Below are 23,568 nucleotides of genomic sequence, written 5' to 3' on the forward strand. Positions count from 1 at the left end.
CGGTCCAACCACGCGCACCTACGCGTGCCCGTCCACAAAGACAGTCAATTCTGGTTTGCTTTTGAATTCAACGGAAAGTCATACACCTTTACCAGACTGTGTCAGGGGTATTCAGAAAGCCCTACAATCTACAATATGGCACTGAAAGACAGCCTGGATGATCTTGTCTTGTCCCCAGGCACCGCCCTGCTGCAGTACGTTGACGACTTGATGATCTGCACTGAGGATCAGGAAACTTGCGCAGCAGACACGATCAAGCTGCTGAAACACCTGCATGCTGCTGGACACAGAGCAAGTCTGTCTAAATTACAGTTTGTTCAGACGGAAGTTACCTTCTTAGGTCACATCATTACAGCTGAAGGGAAATCCATTTCACCTAAAAGAGCTGAAGCTATTCAGAACCTGCCTAAACCGTGCACATACAAACAGCTTATGTCCTTTTTAGGCATATTCTCTTATTGCAGGAATTTCATTCCTAAATGCGCCGTCTTGGAGGCTCCGCTTAGAGCTCTGATGCAGACGTCTTCTGCGTCCACCACCCGCCTCACGTGGACATCTGAGGCTGAACAGGCGTTCACCGACCTCAAACTAGCTCTTCAGTTGGCTCCTACTTTGGGTCTGCCTGACCCTACGCGACCTTTCACCCAAACAGTAGATGAGAAATCAGGTTGTATGACCTCTGTCCTTCTACAGGATCACGGAGGGCATCCACGCCCTGTAGCCTATTTCTCTGCTAAGCTTGACCCAGTCGCTGCGGGGCTCCCACGATGCCTCCGAGCAGTGGCTGCGGCAGAGAAAGCCGTGCTGGCATCACGTGACATTGTTGGCTATTCTGATGTCACCCTGCTGGTTCCTCATGCCGTGTCTTTGATCCTTTTGGAACAAAAAACATCGCATCTTTCTACAGCCCGATGGCTTAGATACAACACCATCCTACTGGAAATGCCAAACATCACTGTCAAAAGGTGCAATGTGCTTAACCCAGCCACTTTGTTTCCAGGCCCTGACGATGGCGAGCCCCACAACTGTGTTTCGGTCTTGAACCAGGTCTGCACTCCGCGCCCAGATCTGTCGGAGGTGCCAATTCCTAACTGTGACCTCGTTCTCTTTGTTGATGGCTCCGCCTCTAGAGACCCTGCTTCGGGCCACTGTCAGGTTGGATATGCAGTCTGCACCTCTCATACTGTTTTACAGTCTGGCGCTTTGCCAGGACATTACTCTGCTCAGGCTGCGGAGTTGATCGCACTGACCGAAGCCTGTAAATTGGCTGAAGGGAAGTCTGTTACTATCTACACAGACTCCAGATACGCTTTTGGCGTCACACACGACTTTGGTGCTCTGTGGAAACACAGAAGTTTTTGAAATCTGATGGCAAACCTATCTTGCATCATGATAAGGTTGCTGATCTGCTTGATGCAATTCTGTTACCAGCTGCAATTGCTGTATGTAAGTGCCCTGCACACACTGGGGGCACTGATCCCATCTCTTCTGGAAACGCACGCGCTGATGCTGCTGCGAAGGCAGCTGCCCGACTTCCCCTTCCCTTTGTTCCCTGCCTCTTATCCTCCACCTCTACCCAACCTTCCTCTCCTCCCTCTGCTCTCCCTGATCTTCACACATTCTCTACCCCACAGGAACGCAAGCTCTGGCTGACGAATGGCGCCACCAGTAGCCATGGCGTTTGGTATGGGCCCGACGGCAAACCTTGCCTACCTAAACACTTTTTCCCTCATTTCGCGAAGTATACATGGATTAGACCATGTATCAAAGGGGGGAATGTTAGATGCTCTTACAAAACATTGGTACACTAAGGGATTTTCAATCTATGCGCAAAAATACTGTGAAGCATGTATGACATGCTTCACAGCATGTCATACATGCCCAACACAACCCAGGTAAGACGACTGCCAAACCACTGGCAGCTCATCCACCACCGGAACAGGCATTTGACCATTTAATGCTGGACTTCATCGAACTAATGCCAGCAGAAGGTGAAAGCGGCTCTGCCCAAACAGGCGACAGAACCACTGCACATCATTCAACCAGGAGACTGGGTGATCATTAAGGAGCTTCGCAGGAAGCACTGGAACTCAAAGCGGTGGCAAGGTCCCTTCCAAGTCCTTCTGACGACCAACACGGCTGTGAAGATCGCAGAAAGAGCGACTTGGATCCACTCCAGCCACTGCAGGAAGGTCCCGGATCCAACAGACGACCCTCCATCTCCATCTACACCACACGAGAAAACCACCACTGACGAAAAGAATTGAGAAGGACGACCCTCGCTGTGCTCGCACATGCACTGAGGCGAGGCTGCGTTGACCGTTCAGCTAAAGGTGTGAGCCAAGCGCCGCCTGAAGCTGCGCCGGTGAATCACACTATCAGACCATACATCTACACACGCTCCTGAGAGAACACACACACGAGCAGCCTTGAGTTGCCGACGCTGGACGACGTGTAGACTCTTCACATCACCGGAGTGACAGTGACTCAGACGACATTGGGAGGAAACCTGGAGGTGATAACGAATCCCAAGTGTCTCTGTGATCAGCTGATCACAACCTGAAGAACCCCAACGAACTGTCAAGGTGTCAACAAACAGGTTGGAAACAATCTAACGCTACTGTTCAACAGGAAGAAGAAGACATTGATTGTGACCCTGTTGCTTTGATCCTTATTGTATGTTACTTTAATATTTGCTCTAAATTGTGTGGTTGATTTACATGTATACCTCTCTGTGATTTCATCCACTATTCTTAAACAAAGCATTTTATGCTTCCACTTGATTCACACTTACACACAATTTTTTATCTTCCACTGACACAAAATGACATTTACCAGACGAAACACGATAAAAATGATTGTCATATCAACCATTGCGGTGACATGTGTGACCCTCCCGTACTTCTGGAGAACTCGCACATTTGTTCACTATAGATCCAAACGCGACATTAAGGACCCTAAAGCCTGGCAGCTTGCCCAAAACTACGTAAATCAGAACCCCACAGGGAACTTATGGTTAGCGTACCTCAAGTACACTTCTAAAACCCTCACAAACAATTCATGTGTAGCATGTGCTGTCGCCAGACCTGATCTCATGGCTGTGCCCACTCCCTTTAACAGCAGTGAGTGTTACAACGAGCGACAACTGCACAATAAAGACACCGGGTGTAGATACACTGCGGACCCAAGCATTCCAAGATGTGATCCGTCTTGCAAAATGCGCGCCTTGCACAATCTGGGCAAGGGTATGGAGATGTACAGTCCCGTCACACATAAGAAAGTTACGGTGGCCGACATCAAGGTAACGAAAAAGGAGCCCGCGGCTCCCTTGTATTACACGGTGTGTACCACGTGTCAGTTTGAATGCTTCACCTCCAGCCTCGACGGAGGAATAGATGTAGGCCACTTTCCCAATTGTCACCTGACGTGGGACGTCTCCAACGCACACGGACTTAACCCTGAAGACCATGTGATCCGGTTTGCGATTCCAACTCACACCGATGCTGCCCCTTTACCCTCATATACATATAGGATCAATAATGTCTCACACATTGCCCCATCCTCCACCGACTTAGTCCAGCAAAGGAAGCCCTTGTCCGACATGTGGTGGCTCTGTGGGGATCACCCCAGGGCCACCTTACCAACCAATTGGACCGGCACCTGTACTCAGGTAGTGTTCCTCACAGGGGGAATACACCTTTTGCCCTCAGCTCCACAGAAACACTCACGCACCAGACGCAGGGCTCCAGGAGGTTCCTTGGATCCTGACCTTTACATAGATGCAATAGGCGTACCACGAGGAGTGCCGGAGGAGTTTAAGGCTCGCAACGAGCATGCGGCGGGGTGGACGAGTGCTATACCCTTTATGGGCCCCATAATAGAGGTTAACAAGAATTCGGCCTGGATCAACTACCTTTATTACAATCAACAGCGTTTCATCAACAAAACTGCGGGCGGTATGAGAAGCATGTCTGGGCAGCTGGCTCCTACCTCTCAGATGACTTGGCAGAATAGAATGGCCCTGGACATGTTGCAAGCGGAGAAAGGAGGTGTCTGCGTTATGTTTGGAGAAGCGTGCTGTACTTTTATCCCCAACAACACTGATTCTAATGGTACTGTGACAAAGGCTATCGAGGGCCTTGAGAGTCTTAGAGACGAATGGGCTAGAAACTCCGGTGTAGATCCGTCCCCTTGGCGCTGGCTAGACCAAACTTTTGGAAAATGGAAATCAGTTTTTATGTCGGCAATAGTCTCGCTTATCATCTTCATGGCCGTGATCATGTTGCATGGTTGTTGTGTTATTCCTCTAATTAGGGGTCTCATCATGCGCGCGATATCAGCGGCGCTTTCGTACCAAATGACACAATGCACTACATTCAGGAATCCAGATACCGATTCACTCATTGGTTCTGATGCTGACTCTGTAGAGGATGATGTTGACGTTGATAACGAGGACCACAAAGATGACTCCGATGATGATGGTAGTGACACGGAGACTGACGCCACAATAGTTTAAATCAACATATAACCCTCTTCCTATTTTTGCTTGACTGAACGTGATCTGATTGATTATAGGCTTATGTCCCTGTCTTTCCAAAGCTCATACACAAGGGTTATTCTAGTAAACTACCCACAAAAACAGCTCACAATCTTTTATCCCTACGCCATTTACATTTTTATAAGCAATACATTTAACGAATCATTTTTAAAGAATGCTTTATTACTATAGAATGAATGCCACGATTGACAATTTTTACTGTTTTAATGTTTGATTAATGTGTAATCAAAAGGGGGGAAATGTAATGGAAAAATTGTACTTTAATGCTTTTGTGTTCATTTCTGACTCTGTATAGGGACCATGCATTCTGTACTTGTTGATTAGACCCAGAACTGAACATTCTCAGACAGACAATCTATCTCCCTCTCAAGGTGACCGATTGTTCATGGCCTGAGTCTGCCTTTTAACCCTGGGCTCTGGCTCCTTTCTGTCTGATGCCTCACCAGACCCAAGGCTGTAGCCTTGTTTATTCCCTGTGTAATATGAACATCTTCACCCACAGTGTGATAAGGAGATTCCACCAGGTCCAGGGAAAAAGGTTAAAAGGCAGAAGCAACTTGAGGATCGTGGGCTCTTTGCATCACACCTTCGTGGTGTGTGCACTGATCTCCCCAGCTGGTTTTTGGTTTGTTGATGTGCACGATCAACATCCATGTTTTTTATTTGCTTTCCCCATTATTTTTATTTTCTTTATTATTTCAATAAATCGCACAAAAGGACAACTCTCTCTCATCTACTTCTTTATGGAAAAATTTCCACCACAGGCTTCTCTTATGATGTATTTCCTCCTGTGGTATAAAGTCATACTGCCTGCTCTAGAACTGCCAGCTTCTACAGCGACCAACAGAACCGCCCGAGCCCTAAGGGACCTTGAATGTGGATGGATGGAGCATCCTGATCCTCCACATCCATTTGCTACCAACATGTGGTGGAGGTACAGTATGCTAACTACACCCCGGTGAAAGGAAACAAACATAATACAAGGATGTAGGTCCTACCAGGAATTTCAAAACTCTTAATGACCATTGGCGGGTGTTCGTGTCCCAGCACATTTTAAACTGTTCCATTGCTACCTAGGTAATGGAAAGGTGAATGTGGGGACTTTCCCTCCACAGAAGTGTATCCCCTTGTCCCATGATCTTTGACCCTGACTGTGACCAGTATCTGTAACAATAGATCAAATGGCAAGACAGTATTCTGCATGGTAGCTTCAGCAGTGGCTCCCTGACCAGCTACTGTAGGTACGAGCAGCCCTCAGAATGTACAACAGCCAGAACCATCTGAGCAGCACAGGGTTTTGAGAGGGAGTTTGTACTTTCACGCATCCACCTCATGTGTGTCACCGTTTTGTCATGTCCCATCAAAGGAGGTCAGATAAGACCAAGTATTGTGATGGTGTCCAATTAAAAACACAAAAGCAGCTAAAATACGTAGCTCAAATATCACTCAGATAAGATCCTGTTGCAAACATTCAGAATTAGCACCAGGACGTGCAGGTGCACTTCCCATTCCAGATGTTCATTGGCTGTGTGGTTCATCACTGTACTTTTATCTTCCACCTAATTGGCGGGGTGTGTGCAGCCCAGTATCAGTACGGGATGAGACCTACATCATCTCAGCCCAGGACATGCCTCACATCAGACAGAAGCGTGACCAGGATGGCCCCTTCCAACCACACGACGGTGTCTGGGTTCTGACGTCCTGACGTCTAACTAATTCAAATCTAAGGATAACTAATGAATTTGGAATGTTCAGTTTTAGCGCTTTGAGAAACGCCAGACTTCTCAGAGGAATAGAGATGTTCGTCTTGCCTTAGTTTGGAGCTGTAGCCGCTGTGCAGCGTCTCTCGTTACCGGTTGGTTGAGCAGGCGTGCCCTCTCTGGTCCAGGTGCCACGGCCTCTGGGCCAGGAATCGTCGCCCGGTGATGATGACGACTCGGGTTCAGCGAAGTAACAGTCGGCCAGGCTGGACTTTCAAGGTGTTTCAAAGCGTCAGCGTTGCTTAAACTGGCCCAAAAAAAAAGGAAACGGCTGGAATCTAATTTAATTCGTTTGATCAAAAATAGAGAGTCAATTAAGGACTGGTTGTGATAGTTTCAGTTTCGCGGAGTTTCTTGATGACTTTCTAACATAACAAAAATCGTTGTTCTTTCGTGTTTCTAAGTTTAACTTAGGTTTACAAAATTTAAGAACAAAGGAAAATTAAACAAAAGTAATGCGACGCAAAAGGAGAAGGTGAAAGAAGTTTGAAGATAGAGGGAAATCCGATTCCACTATGGTGTCACTGATTTAAATACCCCAGGGGCAGTGGTCACTGCAGGGCGGAGAAATGACTTCAACCAGTGGTGAAGAGTTCCGCCTCTTCAGATCAGGAATCAAACTATTTGGTTTGGACTGCTCCTAAATCTGGGATAACTAAGCTTTCCTCTTTTCATCAAGCTCAAAGTTCCATCACACCATAACACAATAAACATGTAACGATCACTTTGACACTCAAATGAGCAGAGACGTCAGAATGGTTAAACAGCAACAATAAATGCATAGAATCTTAAGGTCTTATATGTGGTCCCTTACAATGCTGTAACAAATTAAATGTTATTCATGATGCCTGGTCTTGTCTTATGCAACACCCAGTAAACAGTAAAACATACACGAATAATAAATGCAAGCAAAATCAAATTATAAATGACCTAATCTGGACATTACTAATTAAACAATTGTAAACTTAATTAAATTAAACACTTAAAAATGTAATACAATAATGAGGATACCTAAATGTAGCTGGTGGACATAGTCTATGTGTATGTTGCACAGATTAAAAGAAGTAAAGAAGGTGAGTATCTGTATTTCAACTTTGTGTCTTCACACAAAGGAAAGCGTGGTGATAAGTTGAAGTCCCTTTGTAACTTGAGGAATTTCCTGGCAAATCTGTAGATCAGGCATTGAACATCACAAAGAACCCAATCTAATATCAAATAAAAACATTTTGTCCAAAGAGTACAATGGCATCTGTTTCTTGACAGTTGAAGGTTCTGCTACATCTGAACCAGAACTTGTGTCCAAATGAAGAGTTTTCCTTTTTATTGCTTCACATTCCTGGTTTACGATCCAGATCTCCTGGACGAGTGGGAGAGTCCATGGAGTGAGTCTTGGTAGAGAAATTATGAGACAGGTCTTGGTCTGGTTAGTGATAAGGCAGAGGAGGACCCTGGTGAGATTTAGGTTGTGTCACCTAAAAGTATCCATGGTCTTTTGATGTGCACTTAACCATATGTGTGTTGTTTATGTTAAACTCACAGTTCTGTCGTGCGAGCAAACAGTGTCCTGTGGAATAGACAGGAACTGTGTGTATTCTTATCTTCTCGTGAATCGCAGCTTTGTCTCTGTGGAAGGGAGTGAAGCTCACACGTTGTGTTAAGTTACCTAGGTCCAGACGTGGATTGCTACACCAGCCTCTAGCAGCAAATCAAGCACATTATGAAGGACAAAGGTCAGAGGTCAAAGGCACTCAGTTCTTATGCTATTTGTTTTTAGGTGATTATTACACTAATGTTTTAGGTTTTCATTGAAAACATTGTAAATTTAACTAGAAACACAAATTTGTGGTACAGTTAGATAAAGTATTGCTTAATATTCCTGTTTGTGTTTTTAAATGGCACAATGACAACACATTGGTGTTTGTTGAGGTTAGTTTCAGGTCTGAGTTCAGTGTCTGTGTCAGAGTCTGTTCCTCTTCAGCAGCTGCAGTTGGTTCCTGCTGTAACAGCTCAGTGTCTCTGACTGAGGAGGTTTTTGTACGACAGTAAATCACTGTGTGAACACTCCACCACTATGAGCACTCTGACAGTAATAAACTGCAGCATCTTCAGCCTGAACTCCTCTGATGGTCAAAGTGAAGTCAGAGCCGCTTCCACTGCCACTAAACCGATCTGGTGTCCCTGACTGTAAGGTTTTCACCCAATACATCAGGAGCTTTGGGCTCTGTCCAGGTTTCTGTTGGTACCAGGACATACACTCATTACCATTACTCCACCTATAAACATCTCTGTTGGTTTTACAGGTGAGCGTCACAGTGGATCCTGCAGTGAACGTCTCCACTGGAGGCTGAGTCACCGTCACCTGACCACTGCATCCTGCAGACAAAAAGCAACCATTGATTTATCAGCAGAAATCAAGGAGAGAAAAAGCAGCACATCATGTTTGAAGCCTTGCTGAGTGAGTGAACCTGTAAAGCAGCAGCAGAGCAGCGTCCAGATGAGGATGGTGATGAGAGTCATGCTGCTTGTGCTTCCTGCTGTGTTGACTGACACATGTGAGTCCTGCAGTGTTGAACTCACACCACTATAAACCTTGTGAGTTCACTGGAGGATCAGCTGATGATGCAAAGCCTCCTCTATGGAAATGACTGGTCTGCTGCAGTGATGCCCCAAGTGGCAGCCAAATTGCTGAAAAATTGCTCCCCACCCTAAAGAAGCTCCACTCACATTCAGAGCGTACAAACCACACAGGCAGGTATCATCAAGAGGAAATGAGCAAATGATTCATGAGAAGAATAAATACACACCCTTGTCCCCTGTGCTGCTGCCCATCAGTTTCAACTGGCTGGGAACAGAAAAACCAAAAAAACTGCTAAAGATTAATCAAAGAAAGAAAACAAAGCTCAAATCACAAGATTAAATGATTTTATTAAATGAGCCCATAATTTAGCTACTGGTGATGTTTTACATTTACTGTAGCTGTCGATGATAATTTATTTAAGATTATGAAAGGTAAATGTGTTTGATGTTTATCGTAATTTTAATGGAAAAGAGTCAAGTAACATAAGTAGCTGAACTCAGTCTGATCAATAGAAGCCCAGTTTGGTGGGTTTTCTCTGGGCCTCCCCACTGAAAAGGTTCTGGAGACGCCACTGCTCTGCTCTCAACACTCAATACATCAGCATCAGGACAAACTGTTGGAGTTTTTAATGTACAGGAGAAAGAAAATGTGTGAAGCTGAACTTGTGGTTTTTATCATTTGGATCAAAGTTTTACCTCTGTGGTTTGTATAATATGTTTACATATCTTTTCTCTTTACTCCATAATTTATGATCACATTATCTCAAAATATGTTTCTGTTGTTTAAAGTAATCCATCTTTATTAATATGCATTAATTACATTTTAACTCCCAATAATTATCAGGTTCCATGAGTTTTATGATTCTGATGATACACAAAGTAAAACTGAAGCAGCTTTACTGAATGAAAGTGTTTTTTCATTGGACAGAGACTTGTTGACAGTGCAGGAGGTTTTTGTACGACCACTTCATGACTTTGTATCACTGTGGTGGACGTTTGGTGGAGGAACCAAACTCATCGAGTTCTGTAAGTACCAGAATCTTCTCATTTATACATCAAAATAATTTTATGTCATTCAATGATTACATTTTTTAAAGCTTGAATTTTTTAAGAAAGATTGTTTTTTGTAAATAATAATTTATTCATTGAGTTGTCATTGTGTTGACTACTTGGAAACATTTACAAAGAGTCAATTTAGATCCCTTTGAGCTAAAATTGATTTTTTAAAAAACATTTATTCGATGTTTGACGTTTTATATTAAACTATTTGGTTTAAATTGATTTAAGGAAACACTGTTAACATATCTAATGTTAGATAATTAACACTTCTGTTTGTCATTGTTAATGAAATATTCATTTAAAACGAGTTGACTTATATATAATATATTCAACAAATGAACCTTTTTATGTAATGATTCTTTGTGTATTTCTTTATTCTGACATTGAGAAAAGGAAGTGAAACAACCAGATGTTAAAATGTCCGTTCAACGTTCATCATCTTCTCATAGTTATTTAGCATAAAGTCCAGATGATATCATTCGTAAATGATGAACACGTTCCGTCCTATCTCTAAGGCTGAGTGACTGTTGACCTCTGTGCTGCGTCCTAAGCGTGTGCTGCTCAGCTGTCTGTCCTACACTGGACCTCAACCTGCTCCTTGTGTGTCTCTGCTCTCTCCTCCAGCTGGTCCCGTGGTCAGACCCTCCGTCTCTCTGCTTCCTCCGTCCTCTGAGCAGCTCTCTGGGGGCTCGGCCACGCTGGCCTGTCTGCTGAGCGGCTACTCTCCTCAGGGAGCCGTGGTGAGCTGGGAGGTGGACGGTAGCGAGGTGACAGAGGGCGTCCAGAGCAGCTCAGAGGAGGAGAAGAACGGACGCTTCAGCAGCAGCAGCACCCTGACCCTGAGCCAGGAGCTGTGGAACAAGAGAACCCTGTACACCTGCAAGGTCCTCCATCACGACCACAGTCAGGTCCAGGTCTTCCACAAGAGCCAGTGTCAGGACTAGAGGAGCTGTGTGTGGGAGAAGAGAAACAGACCTGCTGCTCTGAGCAACATGAGTTTAATGGAGTGAAAGGAAAGCTTCATGTGAGAAACGTGTGGAGCTCCATGAATGTGTGTCTGCTTAATGAGTGACCTGATGATTCATGACTTTGACAATAAAGCTTCTACTGATATTAACTTTGTGTGTTTGGTGATTAATGTCAGGAAAAATGAAAAAAAAAAATTAATCACAATATAGCATTAACTGTTATTGACCAGCATCAATACACAGACTTAGTGTGAACTGTCACGGAACGGCAGATGAAAGGACCCACATGCACAGCACAATACACGATTTTCTGGCGTTAAAGCGTGTGGTTTATTCCAGTATGCGGAGTAAAGTCCAGGCAGGGTCATACACAGGTGATCAGACGGGTTACATGGGATTAGGCAGAGACGTAGTCAGGAGCAGGCACAGATCATAACCGGGAGGAGAGTACAATACCAAACATCAGGCGTAGAATCGTGGTCAGGCAGGCAATGGTCGGCAACAGGCAGTAGTAACAAGGTCGAGCATCAAAAAAAAAAACAGAAACGAAGACACGGCAGGAACAATGAAACTGGGAAAGCACGACGACACACGAACAACGATCTGGCAAGGGACTAAGGACACTGGTGGTGGTTAAATACAACGTGGCTTGATTACTGATACAGTGCAGGTGCGGATAACGACCAGGTGAAGCAGGGGCAGCTGTGACAAGAACAAAAACCGGAAATAAAGCTCAAGCAGAAACAGAAACCAGGAGACTACCAAAATAAAACCGGAAACAACTAGACACAAGACCCAGATCGTGACATGAACGTGTAGTGTTTGTTGGTGGAGCTGCTGTCAGCTCTGAGTTCACTGATCTGTGTCAGAGTCACTTCCTCTTCTGAGACATAATTACTGTGGTTTCACAGTTTAATAAAATTTAACATAAAAACTAGTTAACATTTCATTTTTATGTGTCGTTTCCTATAGGATTGGAAAAATGTATTTGATGAATATTTAATTTAGATTTAAATAGTGAGTTTCTGTCCCAGAAGCTACAGTGTGTTGTTCAGTCGTATCATAAAGTCACAGCTGCAGCACAAAAAGGTGTTTGTGACTGAGGTTTTTGTACGACTCTGTATCACTGTGAACACTGGTCCACATATGCTCCCATACAGTAGTAATGTCCTGCATCTCCAGCCTGAAACCCACTGATGGTCAGAGTGAAGTCCGGCTCTGATCCGCTGCTGCTGAAATGACTGGGAGCGTCAGACTGACGTGTACTTGATGATAAAACAGTACTTTAGGAGGCTGTCCAGGTTTCTGCAGGTACCAGCTGAGATCAGCATCAACTCCTGAACTGGCCGTACAGCTCAGAGTGACATCTGTCCCAGAGCTACAGCCTCGAAGGACGGAGACTGAGTCACCGATGGACTGGCTCCTGATCCTGGAGACGCAGACAGAGAATGAAAGGTGAAGCAGGACGAGGTTCAATGACCTTCATTCTACGTGAAGCGTCTGAAGGTCCTAGAACAAACACTACAGTTCTGGTCACCTTGAAGCCCGAGCAGCAGCGACGCCAACAGTGGAGTCAGTGACAGCATCATCATGGTTGACCTCAGTGCCAGAGAAAGTGCAGCGACGCGTCTCAGTGGTTCATGTTAAAGTGGATCAGGAGCAGTGACGCACAGCAAACATTCAAAACAAACTGATACCGGTGACTGTGTGGTTTATTACTCAACCAGGAGCTGTTTATTAAATGAAGCCTGTCACTGTCATAGTTAATATGTTGTTTTATGTTGTACTTAGATTATTTAGTTCAGTGTTGGATCTGGTCTTTCTGTTAGAAGGTGACGACTAAAGATAATATATTTTTTCAACAAACATGAAAACAATGATTGATGAAGGAATTAGAAAGTCAACAAAAACCATGTGGAGCTCTGCAGATTAATGTGGATGTGACTTGTAGCTGTGATGCTTCTGGTTGTTGACACTTGGACACGTGGTAATTATAAATATTTGAAAAAGGAGAATCTATTTTTTAAGTTTAACTGTTGTTCCCTTTAAGGGTCACTTATTAATTTAAATTCATAAGAATTTCACAAACAACATTGTGACATGTAGTGAGAGTTGGTTAAGGTTAGTTAGTTAATGAGAATCTCTAACATGTTTGTTGAGTTTAGTTTCATCACTGAGTTCAGTGTCTATGTCAGAGTTTGTTCCTCTTCAGCAGCTGCAGTTGGTTCCTGCTGTAACAGCTCAGTGTCTCTGACTGAGGAGGTTTTTGTACGGCGCTAAATCACTGTGTGAACACTGGCCCACTATGAAGACTCTGACAGTAATAAACTGCAGCATCTTCAGCCTGAACTCCTCTGATGGTCAAAGTGAAGTCAGAGCCGCTTCCACTGCCACTAAACCGATCTGGTGTCCCTGAATGCAGCTTTTCTACATAATAGATCAGGAGCTTTGGGCTCTGACCAGGTTTCTGTTGGTACCAGGACATACAGTCAGCATTATTCCACCTAAAAACAGCTGTGTTGGTTTTACAGGTGAGCGTCACAGTGGATCCTGCAGTGAACGTCTCCACTGGAGGCTGAGTCACCGTCACCTGACCACTGCATCCTGCAGACAAAAAGCAACCATTGATTTATCAGCAGAAATCAAGGAGAGAAAAAGCAGCACATCATGTTTGAAGCCTTGCTGAGTGAGTGAACCTGTAAAGCAGCAGCAGAGCAGCGTCCAGATGAGGATGGTGATGAGAGTCATGCTGCTTGTGCTTCCTGCTGTGTTGACTGACACATGTGAGTCCTGCAGTGTTGAACTCACACCACTATAAACCTTGTGAGTTCACTGGAGGATCAGCTGATGATGCAAAGCCTCCTCTATGGAAATGACTGGTCTGCACTCAACACGCTCAACACAAGGCGGGAAACAGCATCAAACTGCTGGATTAATGGCATTTAGAACAGCATTTTTTTATTTATAGTTTTCTTCACAGATTACACACATTATTTGCAGTTCAGGCATTTTTATGCAGAACTTGCATAAAAATGCACTTGACTATTTCTACACTGTGCTTCATTTTTGTCAGAGTAGTTAAACACATCATGGTTGTTCACCATTTATTTTACAGTTAGTGAAAAGGAAGTGAAAGAGACAGATGACAAAGGTTTTAACTGCTTTAAGTAAATGAGTCACACCTTCTTTTCAGTCAAACCCTGGAGACCAAGTAAAGCTGCATGGTAGAAACTGCCTGAGGGGATGTTTCTGTTTTATTTATATCAGGGTTGTGTTCACTGAACCGTTCTTCCTCATCACAGTCTAGTCGTCGACCTTCTGCACCTGCAGCAGGTTGTTTGTATCAAAGCTCTGACTCACGTCACCATGACCAGAAACATCATAATAATCTGCAACATGTGAATAGAGTAAAAATGAGCTACGAGGAGATTCAAGTTTTGTAAAACAGTGATGTGACTATTAATCGAATGCATAAAGTTGTAAACAGGCAAACTCACACCTGTTCTGGTAGAAAAGTAGAAAAAGCTCACAAAATGTTGAATCTTATGCAAATGTTGATTCTGTTCTTTCTAGACTCCACTAATCAGCAGCATGGAGGCCCCTGCTGGCCCAGCTCTGCTCCGTTCCTGTATCACATCAGAGGTCACAGTAGTAACAAGGCTTTATACTGCCCCCTTGTGACAGAAACAACGAAGTAAATCCATCATCCACACTTGTTTATTTAAGGCCACCTTTAATAATAATTTATGTGGATGTGTTTCAATGCCAGAATTTGTTGGTTTCATGATGAACAACAACACATTTCAAACCTCTCATCTCACACACACACTCTGACTGGAATGTGTTCTGGTCCAGAGCCTCAGGGTGGAGTCCAGCCTGCTCAGCATCTGTGTCAACCTGCTTAGTACCATCTAAGCAGGTTTTATTGCATCGTGCACCACTCTAAAGGCACATTGTCTAAAATATTAAAATACTTTACAGTGATTGTCTTTACGAGGGATATGAGGGACAGACTTTCTGTTCTGCACCGGCTAAAACAAACAGTCGTCTTCAAATACTGGACTCAGGTTTAGCTCGAGTGTCTCAGAATGAGCAGTACATGACTGCACCATTCAGGGAAACTAAAGATCAACACAAATCATGAAAAAAAAAACACCAGTCGATCATTAAAATTAAAGCAAATTGTTTTTTCTGTTGTGTTAGTTTAAAAAAAATACAAAAAGATACACAAACGTCTCATAAGCTATAAGACATTACCAATACACAATATACAAAAACGACTTCCTCCAGTTCAACACGTGGACTATTTCACACAGTATTTGTGTTGAACTAGCACCAACACACCAACAGTCAGGCATCTACTGCAGAACATACACACAGAGAAAGACAAAACATCCCGCTGAGAGAAATGTGGATCTTTGGTTCAACGCCTAAGTTTTCTGAGAAAGTGTTTGCACAGAGTTTGGTAGAAAACGTGAGCGACAGAAGATCTAGACCTGTCCACCCACCGCTGGAGAATATTGGTGAAACTAGGCCAACTAGGTCCCTGGTTCACGTGTTACCGTAGCAACCGCAGACAACAGATTTAAATGTGCCGTCTCATGATTAGCTGACGTCTGTACAGGAAAGGCCACAAATACAACAGACATGGTCGTCTGTTACGGTGACGATGGCTGTGATCAACCCGAAAAAACAAAAGCACCATCACAGAAAAATATTCAAATGTAAAAACAGAAAATTATATTCAACCTAAATGAGTGGAGTCTCTGAGAAGGCAAAAAGAGTCCATTAAGGACTGAAGGCACTGCTGCAGGGAATGAACAAGTTAGTCACTTTAGTTTTTAAGAGCAGAACATTTGTTTCTATCTCTTTATAGTCATAATAATATTAACCAATCACTTTATACTTTGTTCTAGTTTCATGGTAATTCTATATAGTATTTACACTATACACTACCAATGGTTTTGCATGTTAATGCTTTTTAAGAGGACGCCTACTGGTGAGATGAGTCTATGTTTGCCAAAACTCTGCAGCAGTGACCCAGCGTTTCTGTTATGTGTAGTGTAGTAGAAACACACACGTGCTACGGCAGCGACAGACAGGAAATACGTCACGGCTGCATACGAGGCACAGGGGTAAATAAATATGGCTTCAGTAGAGGCGTGCTGTGTGGAGTGTGGAGGCGTTCAACTCTAACGCGCTGCGATGGTGACGTCCTTAGAGACGGAGATTCAGCGGTTGCTCTTCATGGCCTCTTTAGCAGCGAGGATGAGGGGAGTGAGGCTGGACAGAGGTTTGGCCAGCTTCAGGAACGGATGCTACAGACACACAGAAATACACCATCAACCGCTGCCAACGTAGAGTCAGGTATTAATGACTCAACAGTCTCTGAGAGATATATGGACACATTCAGGTAATATTAGAGTCTGGCTCTACCTGCAGCAGTTCTCGGCCCGATCCTCGTTTCTCCACGTCCATTTCCAGACAACGGGACAAGAAGGACCTGAAGACGGGAGACAGCTTCTCTGGACTCTGGAGCTCAGGAGTCCCGTTGGTGGCGATTAAATACAGAGCCTGAACGCAGCACAACAGTTTATCATTAGCATCTTTGTACAGTCACAAACATACAGACAAGACTATACATTAAAAGTTTAACCACATGATGGTGCTAGAGTACAAGTCACTGATTAGATTAACATAACCACCACCATCAGTTAACAAAGGATGGAAGTGAAAGCGCCGGTCCGTGCTTCACAGCGCTTTCTCACCCTGAGTGGGTTCTCATTGAGATACGGAGGTTCTCCCTCCACCATCTCTATGGCCATGATTCCCAGAGACCAAATGTCCACTTTGGGCCCATAGGCTTTCCTTGTCACCACTTCAGGAGCCATCCAGTAGGGGGTTCCCACCATGGTGCTGCGTTTGTTCTGTTCTGGAGTGATCTGGGCACAGAAGCCAAAGTCCGCTGCAAGAGAGCAAGAATGACGTGTTGATGTTGATTTAGCTACAATTTATTTATATCTGTGCATGTGTGTTTTTGCTCTCCCTCACTGAGTTTGACAGATCCATCCATCCCCAGCAGAACATTGTCACTCTTGATGTCTCTGTGGATGACCTGGTTGGCGTGAAGGAACTCCAGCGCTTGAAGAACCTGGATACACACAGGAAACATTTACCTAACACTGTACAGAGACAAACATGGGACACGCACTGCTGTTGTTTTAGTTTAGAGCTCCACCTCTCTGCAGACTGCCGCAATCTGAGCTTCGTCCATGCACGTCTCCGTCACGACATCGGTAAGCGAGCCGCCAGCAAGATACTCCATGACCACGAAAAGTTCGTCTCCTACGAGGAAACTGAAAAAGGGAAACACGCAGTGAGACTCAAAGCGGCTGACCAGCGCTAACTAAGCATGTGATACACCAGCATTACCTGTCCAGGAAATTAACAATGTTGGGATTCTTCATCTCCTTCATGACCAGGATTTCATTGATAATTAGCTCTTTCTTTGGCTGTTTCTGCAAGTTGATCTGTTTAATGGCCACCTACAAAACACAGCAAACACAAACCAACTTCATCAAACAGTAATTAAATCAAAATATGATTCATTTGCCTTTTGCAACACCGCAAAATGTGCATAGTGGTTAAAGGTTGGCTAGAGTCCAGAGACAACTCACCAACACAATCACTCTTACTTCTTTAAAATGGATGATGATGTTACATGGTGGAATATGAATCAAGCTTACCTCTTGTCCAGTAGCAACATCTATTGCTGTATAAACTGTGCCAGATGCACTAAAGAGGAAAACAAAGGGAGGTCAAATTCACTGTTTGCCCACGAGCCAACCAAACGTCAGCGCTCTGTGTGCTCAGGTGGGACTCACCCCTGGCCGATCTTCTCGTAGCGAGTGTATTTCTTCTTAGGATCCCCAACGCTGACGATAGTTCCTAAAAAACACAGGAAAACTGCAAAGTCAGCTCTACTGGAGTCTTAAATACACGTGGCTCTGCTTGAAATGTGCCTTCTCTGTTTTACGTACTTAGTTTGTCCATGATCTCCTCGTCTGTCATCTTGCCTCCCTTCTTTTTCTGTTTGTCGGCGGCCTTGTCCGGAGGAGGGAGAGGATCTATCACCGACCTCGTATAAACCTGACAGCACACAGAAAAGAATTCAGGGATCGATCTTGATGCTTTTCAGTGACTTTACCCAAACACTGATTAATCCATAACACACACATGTTACTGTGTTGAAAAGCTCTGTAATATTTTTTCGTGGTCTGTTTTTTACATGAAAGCACAACTCACTGATTTGGTGTGTTCTGGCCGTGGGGCCACGATTGGGGGCGGCGTGTCGTCATCGTCGTCCTCTCCGTCTCTGCTGCTGGACGCCCCGGTGATCGTACCCGGTTTGCCTGGCTGCAAAAGCAATGAACAAAGGCCACAAACGTGTTCAATGATCTATTCAATGTAGTAACTAATGAGAGTGGACGTAATGAGCTGAGCCACTCACCGACTGTAAGTCTTTATCTGAAAGAGAGCAACAACAGAGTGAGGACACAAGGCTCAGTGTGCACAGCTACAACACAAGGCTTTAAATAAGCCACAGAGAAGACTGACCCGAGGCAGAGACACTGAGGTATTTCTGTTTTCCACTGGTGGAGTCGTAGAATTTGAGAATGTCAAGAACGGCCTGGGGATTTTGTTTCTGCTCATATTTACTGATGTTGGAGGTTTGAAGGAGACGGGCCCACTGCTCCGGCATGCCCTGGACAAACAGAAACATATACAGACGTCTTTTCACTGAAAGATGATGACAATGATTTTCAAAGGTTTCTAAGGTTTCATTTGCAGAAGCTAGTGCCAGGAGTGCTTATAAAAGAATTTGGGTTCTTTTCCACTGATGCATTCTCTGGTCTTCCTGCTCGTTTACTGTAATTCAATAATGACAGAATGTGGAAAGGTTTGCCTGCATGGCACTCGTTTCACAGCAACACTGGGAGCTTTACAGCGAACAGAATCCTCAGACTGATTTGTTAAGGCTCAGGTTTTCTGATTGACTGTTAAATTCAAAGCTGCTTAATAATCATATCAAATAGAACGGCTTTAATCACAGGAATATGCCGTTAAAAAGACTAAACGGAGAACTTGACAGCTTGTGCGGCAAACTCTCTGTGACTTATTTCCTTATTTGACGGCTACATTTACAAAAGCTAAAAGAGTAACTTCCTATTTCATTACTTGCTTATGATAGGACGGCGCTCAATATGATCAGTATGTTTTTGCTGAATGAGGTGTTTTGTTGGAGGAGTCGGTGGATACAAAAGGCACCGCGCACATTGAGCTTTAGGGGCAGATACGTACAGTGAATTCTCCGGTGACGGCATCAAAGCCAACATGGATGGTGTGTTCAAAGTCAGACGGTGACGATATCTCAGGCCGGTCCTTATCCCTGTCCTTCTTCCTGCCTCCTGCAAGTCAGCGGGGCAGAGGGTTAGTCAGTTGGACCTGAGTCTGTGAGTACGCGTGGACCTGAGCATCCCTCACCTTTTTCATAGGCGAACATGGAGATGATCTTGTTCCTGGACTTCTTCTCCTCTGGTACAGAAGGCAGTGGCTTCTGATTGGCCAGCTGGGGGTCCTTGGCTCCTCCTACTTGGCTGCTCATCCTGACAGGGGGGGCGGGGGGCTTGTCGTCACACACGCCGCTGTCACACATCTACACTCACGCGCACCTGCAGAGGTGGGGTAAGGTGCAACAAATTCAAACGAAGCCCAGAAACACGCGGCGACTGTTGCATGCTGGGCCGCCGCCTCACCGCTTCCTGTTTTATTTCACAACGCTACGGAGGGCATCGCATGCTAGCTCGAGAGGCTACAGAGGAACCGCTGCAGATCAAGTTCAACAACTGTACGACTATGGAAGAATACCTCACACAGACCTGGCTGATCCGTCCATGCTGCGACCACCGGGTCAGCACCGAGTTAAAGCCGACGGAACGCAGAGCGAGCGCAGGAAGCAGCGCTGAACGGGCAAAGGTGGCGTGTTGAGTCTTGCCGTTACAAATGAATGAGGAAGGAAAGGAGGCGGTGAGGGTGAGACGGAGACAGACAGAGAGAGAGAGAGAGAGAGAGAGAGAGAGCGAGAGAGAGAGAGAGGCAGACAGACAGACAGAGAGAAAGAGACAGAGAGAGAGAGAAAGGATAAGAGCAGAATGACAACATGAGGGGAAGAAAGAGGAATGGAGCAGAGATTTGTGAGAAGGAGCAGGAACCATGGAACCAAACTGGACCCATAAAAGGCATCCAGGCGTCTCAGGTTCCTCTAGTGACTCTTTGTTGTGCAGGTCCAACAACAATCCTGCATAACTGCTCCATCAGGAGGACGTGTTTCAGAAATGTGATTGATGACATAAATAAAACGTCTAACATTGGTGTTTTTAATCTGCAGTACAGTACGTGCAGACTTTAGTTGTCTCTGCTCCCCCATCCATTACCCTAATAGGGAGAAAACTCAGATTGACACTCGGGCCCGATTTCTTCGTACCGCAGAAGCACCACTTTCTGTCTTGCAGAGCAAGCACTTCGCTCGACTCGGGGCCGCGGGCCTGCATTCTTCGTGACGTCACAGACAGGAAACAGGAAGCAAACAAAGGTTTCCTCACTTCGCGTGTCCGACCGCTGATGGCACAGCGTGCGTTAAACCTGGGTAACAAACACAGCTCAGGTGGGCCCAGCGTGGCCTCGCCTACACACGAACGCTGACCTGAAGTCAGCCTAGCACAGCAACTACGCACGCACACCACTCCGGCCTTTGAAGTCATGCAATAGGATTTTTCACTCAATCTGGTTTTTCCTGATGTAATACCTGAGCCCTCGGGCCACAAACTCATTAGCACTGCCTCGACTCAACACATGGCTGTTGTCCGGACACACTGGGGTGTAAAGTGCGACCGAAGCGTTCCCAGCTGTCACTGCTGCTCACACTGAGGCGGCCTTTGGTGTGTTAAAGACAAAGTGATCACAAGTACCATCCTCCCTTCATCTAGGAGCACTCACCGGGTTGTTGCCTCTCCTGCGTCCCACAGAAGACGTCTTCCCACACGGTGTGTGCGCCTCCCGCTCTACAGCTCATTTACCTACTTGTCCTCTTTCCCCCTTCTTTTTCTGTCTCTCTCTGGGCAGGTCTTAGCTGGCTGCCTCATTCCTCTGCAATCTCGAGCGGGACAAGTGCGCTCTTGCCCCTGCAGGACAAAACTAGGCCCGCCGAGACTCGGCGCGCGCGCTCTGGGCCGAGTATCGGGTGCCGGGTGGCCACGCCGAGACAAGTCGTCGCTCTGCAGGAATTCCATAGCTGCGGGGCTGCAGCAGGTGTGTTCTCCTGTTCACCACAACACAACACAACACAACACAACACAAGGCTGCTTTTCAGGCAGGATCACACACACACACACTCATCCCCTGCCCTGATACACACACACACACTCATCCCCTGCCCTGATACACACACACACACTCATCCCCTGTCCTGAAACACACACAAGCAACAGAGGCTCTTTTGTGGGATCTTGAACACTGCTCTGCCCTTAATGGTCACAGCCAGAAGCTTGAGGTGACCAAGCAGGTGAACAAAGCGACTCTGCAGGCTACATGTTCATATATGATTGTATCAATGTCCACACCCTAGTACAACAAACATGAATGGATTAACAAGCCTGCTTTGAATTGTTAATCATTACAGTTACTTAAAGGGCCAGCTCAGCATTTTGGGAAATGTGCTTGTACTCTATTTTTAATTAGGGTTTAATAAAAGAAGCACCTTAATGTCAAATCATCATTACAAAGTGGAAACAGATGTGATGGATATAGATGAAACTATTCTCCAATCACACAAGCTCTGCTCATCATCAGCTGTTCTCTTCATGATTTCTATTCCTTATTCTCACTGCTCTAGAGAACTTTCTATTCCCTGTGGTTGGGCAATGCCAAGGGAAACCCACTTCCTCATCCTGGAACTTCCCCAGCCGCCGAGGTTCACAGGGCCCGCTCCAGCCAACCAGCGCGCCACAAACACCGCCGCCGAGCTGTTTACAGGAAGCAGACAGCAAGCCTTTTGTGTTTAGCTTCTATAAAAGGAAATTCTGCAGAGGACTTCCTGGAAGGAGTGATGAGGCTCACGCACAAACGCACTAGCCAGCTCCACTCCCATTCATTCAAGCGAAAATACATGTAAGAAAACACTTTTTCCCCCTCCAACTATTGAATCACTCCACTGACTGGGCTCAGCCAGTGACTGGAGCGTGAAACACACACTGCCCAGCTGTTCACCCCGTCCTGTTATTCAAACAGCTGCCCTCCCTCTGTGTCAACATCACCGTCCACCAGACGGAACCGGACCGGCGATGCGAAGCGACCGAACTGCAAGACGAGGCTCCGGCCCCACAATCAGACGCCTGTTCACGTCTCAGTCTGTCCCTGTACACGGATGACTGCTGCTGCTGTGTTCCTATTTATTCCCACTGAGAAATCACGCTCAGCCACTGACGTGGAGCGGCCACGGCCGACACACACGACACACAAAACCGACCAGCAACCAGCTTGTTTGGCGAATCAACAGGACAGAAACTGAAAGAATCTGTTTACAAAGAGCTGAGACTTCACAGAATGTGCTAATTAGAAAACGCCTGCTGTATAAATGAGGATTATTACCTCTAAATTCTTTTAGTGGAATGCTTGCAGGAAGATAAACAATAAACAAACAAGTGAGAGAGGTGGTAAATAAATGATATTTCATAAGAGACAAGTTATTTTCAGTAACTTCTGAACTTTATGTGAGTCCATGAAAGCCAAGCCCAGACCTCAGAACCAGAAGCTGGATGTCCACTGCTGTACTTTACAGACAGGAAATGTTTATGGTCAACTGAATGTGTCATGAGCCAAAGGTTATAGCGTAAACAGCTACAGTGTGAGACGAGAGGCGGCCTGGTGGTTCTGAAGGGGCAAACAGACTCACCGGCTGCTGTCAACCACGGAAAAAATCCCCCACTCCTGCCGAACTCCGGCCCGTTCCGGCTGCTCTCAGATGTCACGCTGAGATTTCACTACCGCTCCTGGATGTGCGTGGATAAAGCGGTGCTGGTCCACCACACGGGGCTTTTTCCCTCCGTTCTCTCCCCAAGGACTCGCTCAGCCTGGTTCTTAGCTCGGGCCGGGGAGGAACCTGGCGGGGAGGAAGCGGAACGTCGTAAGAACAAACGAGGAGTCGGAACCTCGCGGCTTCCGTAGGGGTCACATGGTGCCTAGAGCGCATGCGTACGCGATGCGCCTGAGCGCCACTACGGTAAATCACAGCACAACACCGGAATCACGGTGACTTTTCAAAATACAAAATTTCAAAATTCCTTCCTGACGTCAGCGAGACGTTTATATATTTCAGAGGTTTTTTTTCTTTAACTGAAAGCACTGAAACTGAGTTTAACTGATTCGTTAAATGTTTACTACATCGTTCATGTATTTAAAATAACGAACTGGGAACTCGTGGCAACATTGAAAAGTGGAATAAACAAAAGCAAAACTATTGTACTAGTTATTTAAGGCTGATTCCCTTTCTCTACTTGTGGAACTACACTGTATTTAGTAGTAGTAGTAT

General features: G+C 45.4%; 2 protein-coding genes, 2 long non-coding RNA genes and 1 gene segment (V, D, J or C); 2 read left to right on the top strand and 3 right to left on the bottom strand.

Annotated features, from left to right (window-relative positions):
• Positions 1 to 11,071, top strand: part of LOC114848749 (immunoglobulin lambda-1 light chain-like) — a 72,611-nt gene extending 61,540 nt beyond the window's left edge. Inside the window, exons 7-8 of the mRNA XM_055505718.1 lie at positions 9,884 to 9,921; positions 10,579 to 11,071. Of these exons, the coding sequence (XP_055361693.1) occupies positions 9,884 to 9,921; positions 10,579 to 10,898 (358 nt within the window). The 3' untranslated portion in view covers positions 10,899 to 11,071. The remainder of the gene's footprint in view (positions 1 to 9,883; positions 9,922 to 10,578) is intronic.
• On the bottom strand, positions 7,193 to 8,347 carry LOC129603558 (uncharacterized). The gene is made up of 2 exons (XR_008693538.1): positions 7,856 to 8,347; positions 7,193 to 7,738 (listed from the first exon to the last, which is right to left on the bottom strand). It is a non-coding gene; the product is annotated as an uncharacterized LOC129603558 (long non-coding RNA).
• Positions 11,072 to 12,974: 1,903 nt separating the features above from the next.
• LOC114848983 (Ig kappa chain V region 3381-like) lies at positions 12,975 to 13,801 on the bottom strand. The segment is given in 2 exon segments: positions 12,975 to 13,526; positions 13,619 to 13,801. Coding segments are annotated over 2 exon segments (375 nt in total).
• An 820-nt stretch (positions 13,802 to 14,621) lies between these two features.
• On the bottom strand, positions 14,622 to 23,199 carry LOC114848975 (serine/threonine-protein kinase PAK 2-like). 4 transcript variants are annotated; one of them, XM_029139942.3, is made up of 15 exons: positions 22,933 to 23,199; positions 19,467 to 19,654; positions 19,284 to 19,390; positions 18,540 to 18,687; positions 18,433 to 18,449; positions 18,228 to 18,338; positions 17,963 to 18,071; positions 17,807 to 17,870; positions 17,669 to 17,717; positions 17,355 to 17,467; positions 17,161 to 17,278; positions 16,974 to 17,073; positions 16,691 to 16,887; positions 16,359 to 16,496; positions 14,622 to 16,240 (listed from the first exon to the last, which is right to left on the bottom strand). In XM_029139942.3, the coding sequence occupies exons 2-15, from the start codon at positions 19,636 to 19,638 to the stop codon at positions 16,154 to 16,156; spliced, it is 1,530 nt and encodes a 509-aa protein (XP_028995775.1). In that variant the 5' UTR covers positions 19,639 to 19,654; positions 22,933 to 23,199; the 3' UTR covers positions 14,622 to 16,153. The 4 variants fall into 4 exon arrangements, with proteins under 4 accessions (XP_028995775.1, XP_028995776.1, XP_028995778.1 ...); XM_029139943.3 differs by lacking the exon at positions 22,933 to 23,199 and adding an exon at positions 20,979 to 21,116; XM_029139945.3 differs by lacking the exon at positions 22,933 to 23,199 and adding an exon at positions 19,862 to 19,990.
• LOC129603584 (uncharacterized) lies at positions 21,150 to 23,496 on the top strand. 2 transcript variants are annotated; one of them, XR_008693637.1, is made up of 3 exons: positions 21,150 to 21,290; positions 21,874 to 22,148; positions 22,269 to 23,496. It is a non-coding gene; the product is annotated as an uncharacterized LOC129603584 (long non-coding RNA). The 2 variants fall into 2 exon arrangements; XR_008693636.1 differs by having other exon boundaries at positions 21,874 to 23,496.
• The last annotated feature ends 72 nt before the right edge of the window (positions 23,497 to 23,568 follow it).

This window comes from Betta splendens, chromosome 22, assembly GCF_900634795.4.
Source record: "Betta splendens chromosome 22, fBetSpl5.4, whole genome shotgun sequence".
Classification (NCBI taxonomy): Eukaryota; Metazoa; Chordata; class Actinopteri; order Anabantiformes; family Osphronemidae; genus Betta; species Betta splendens.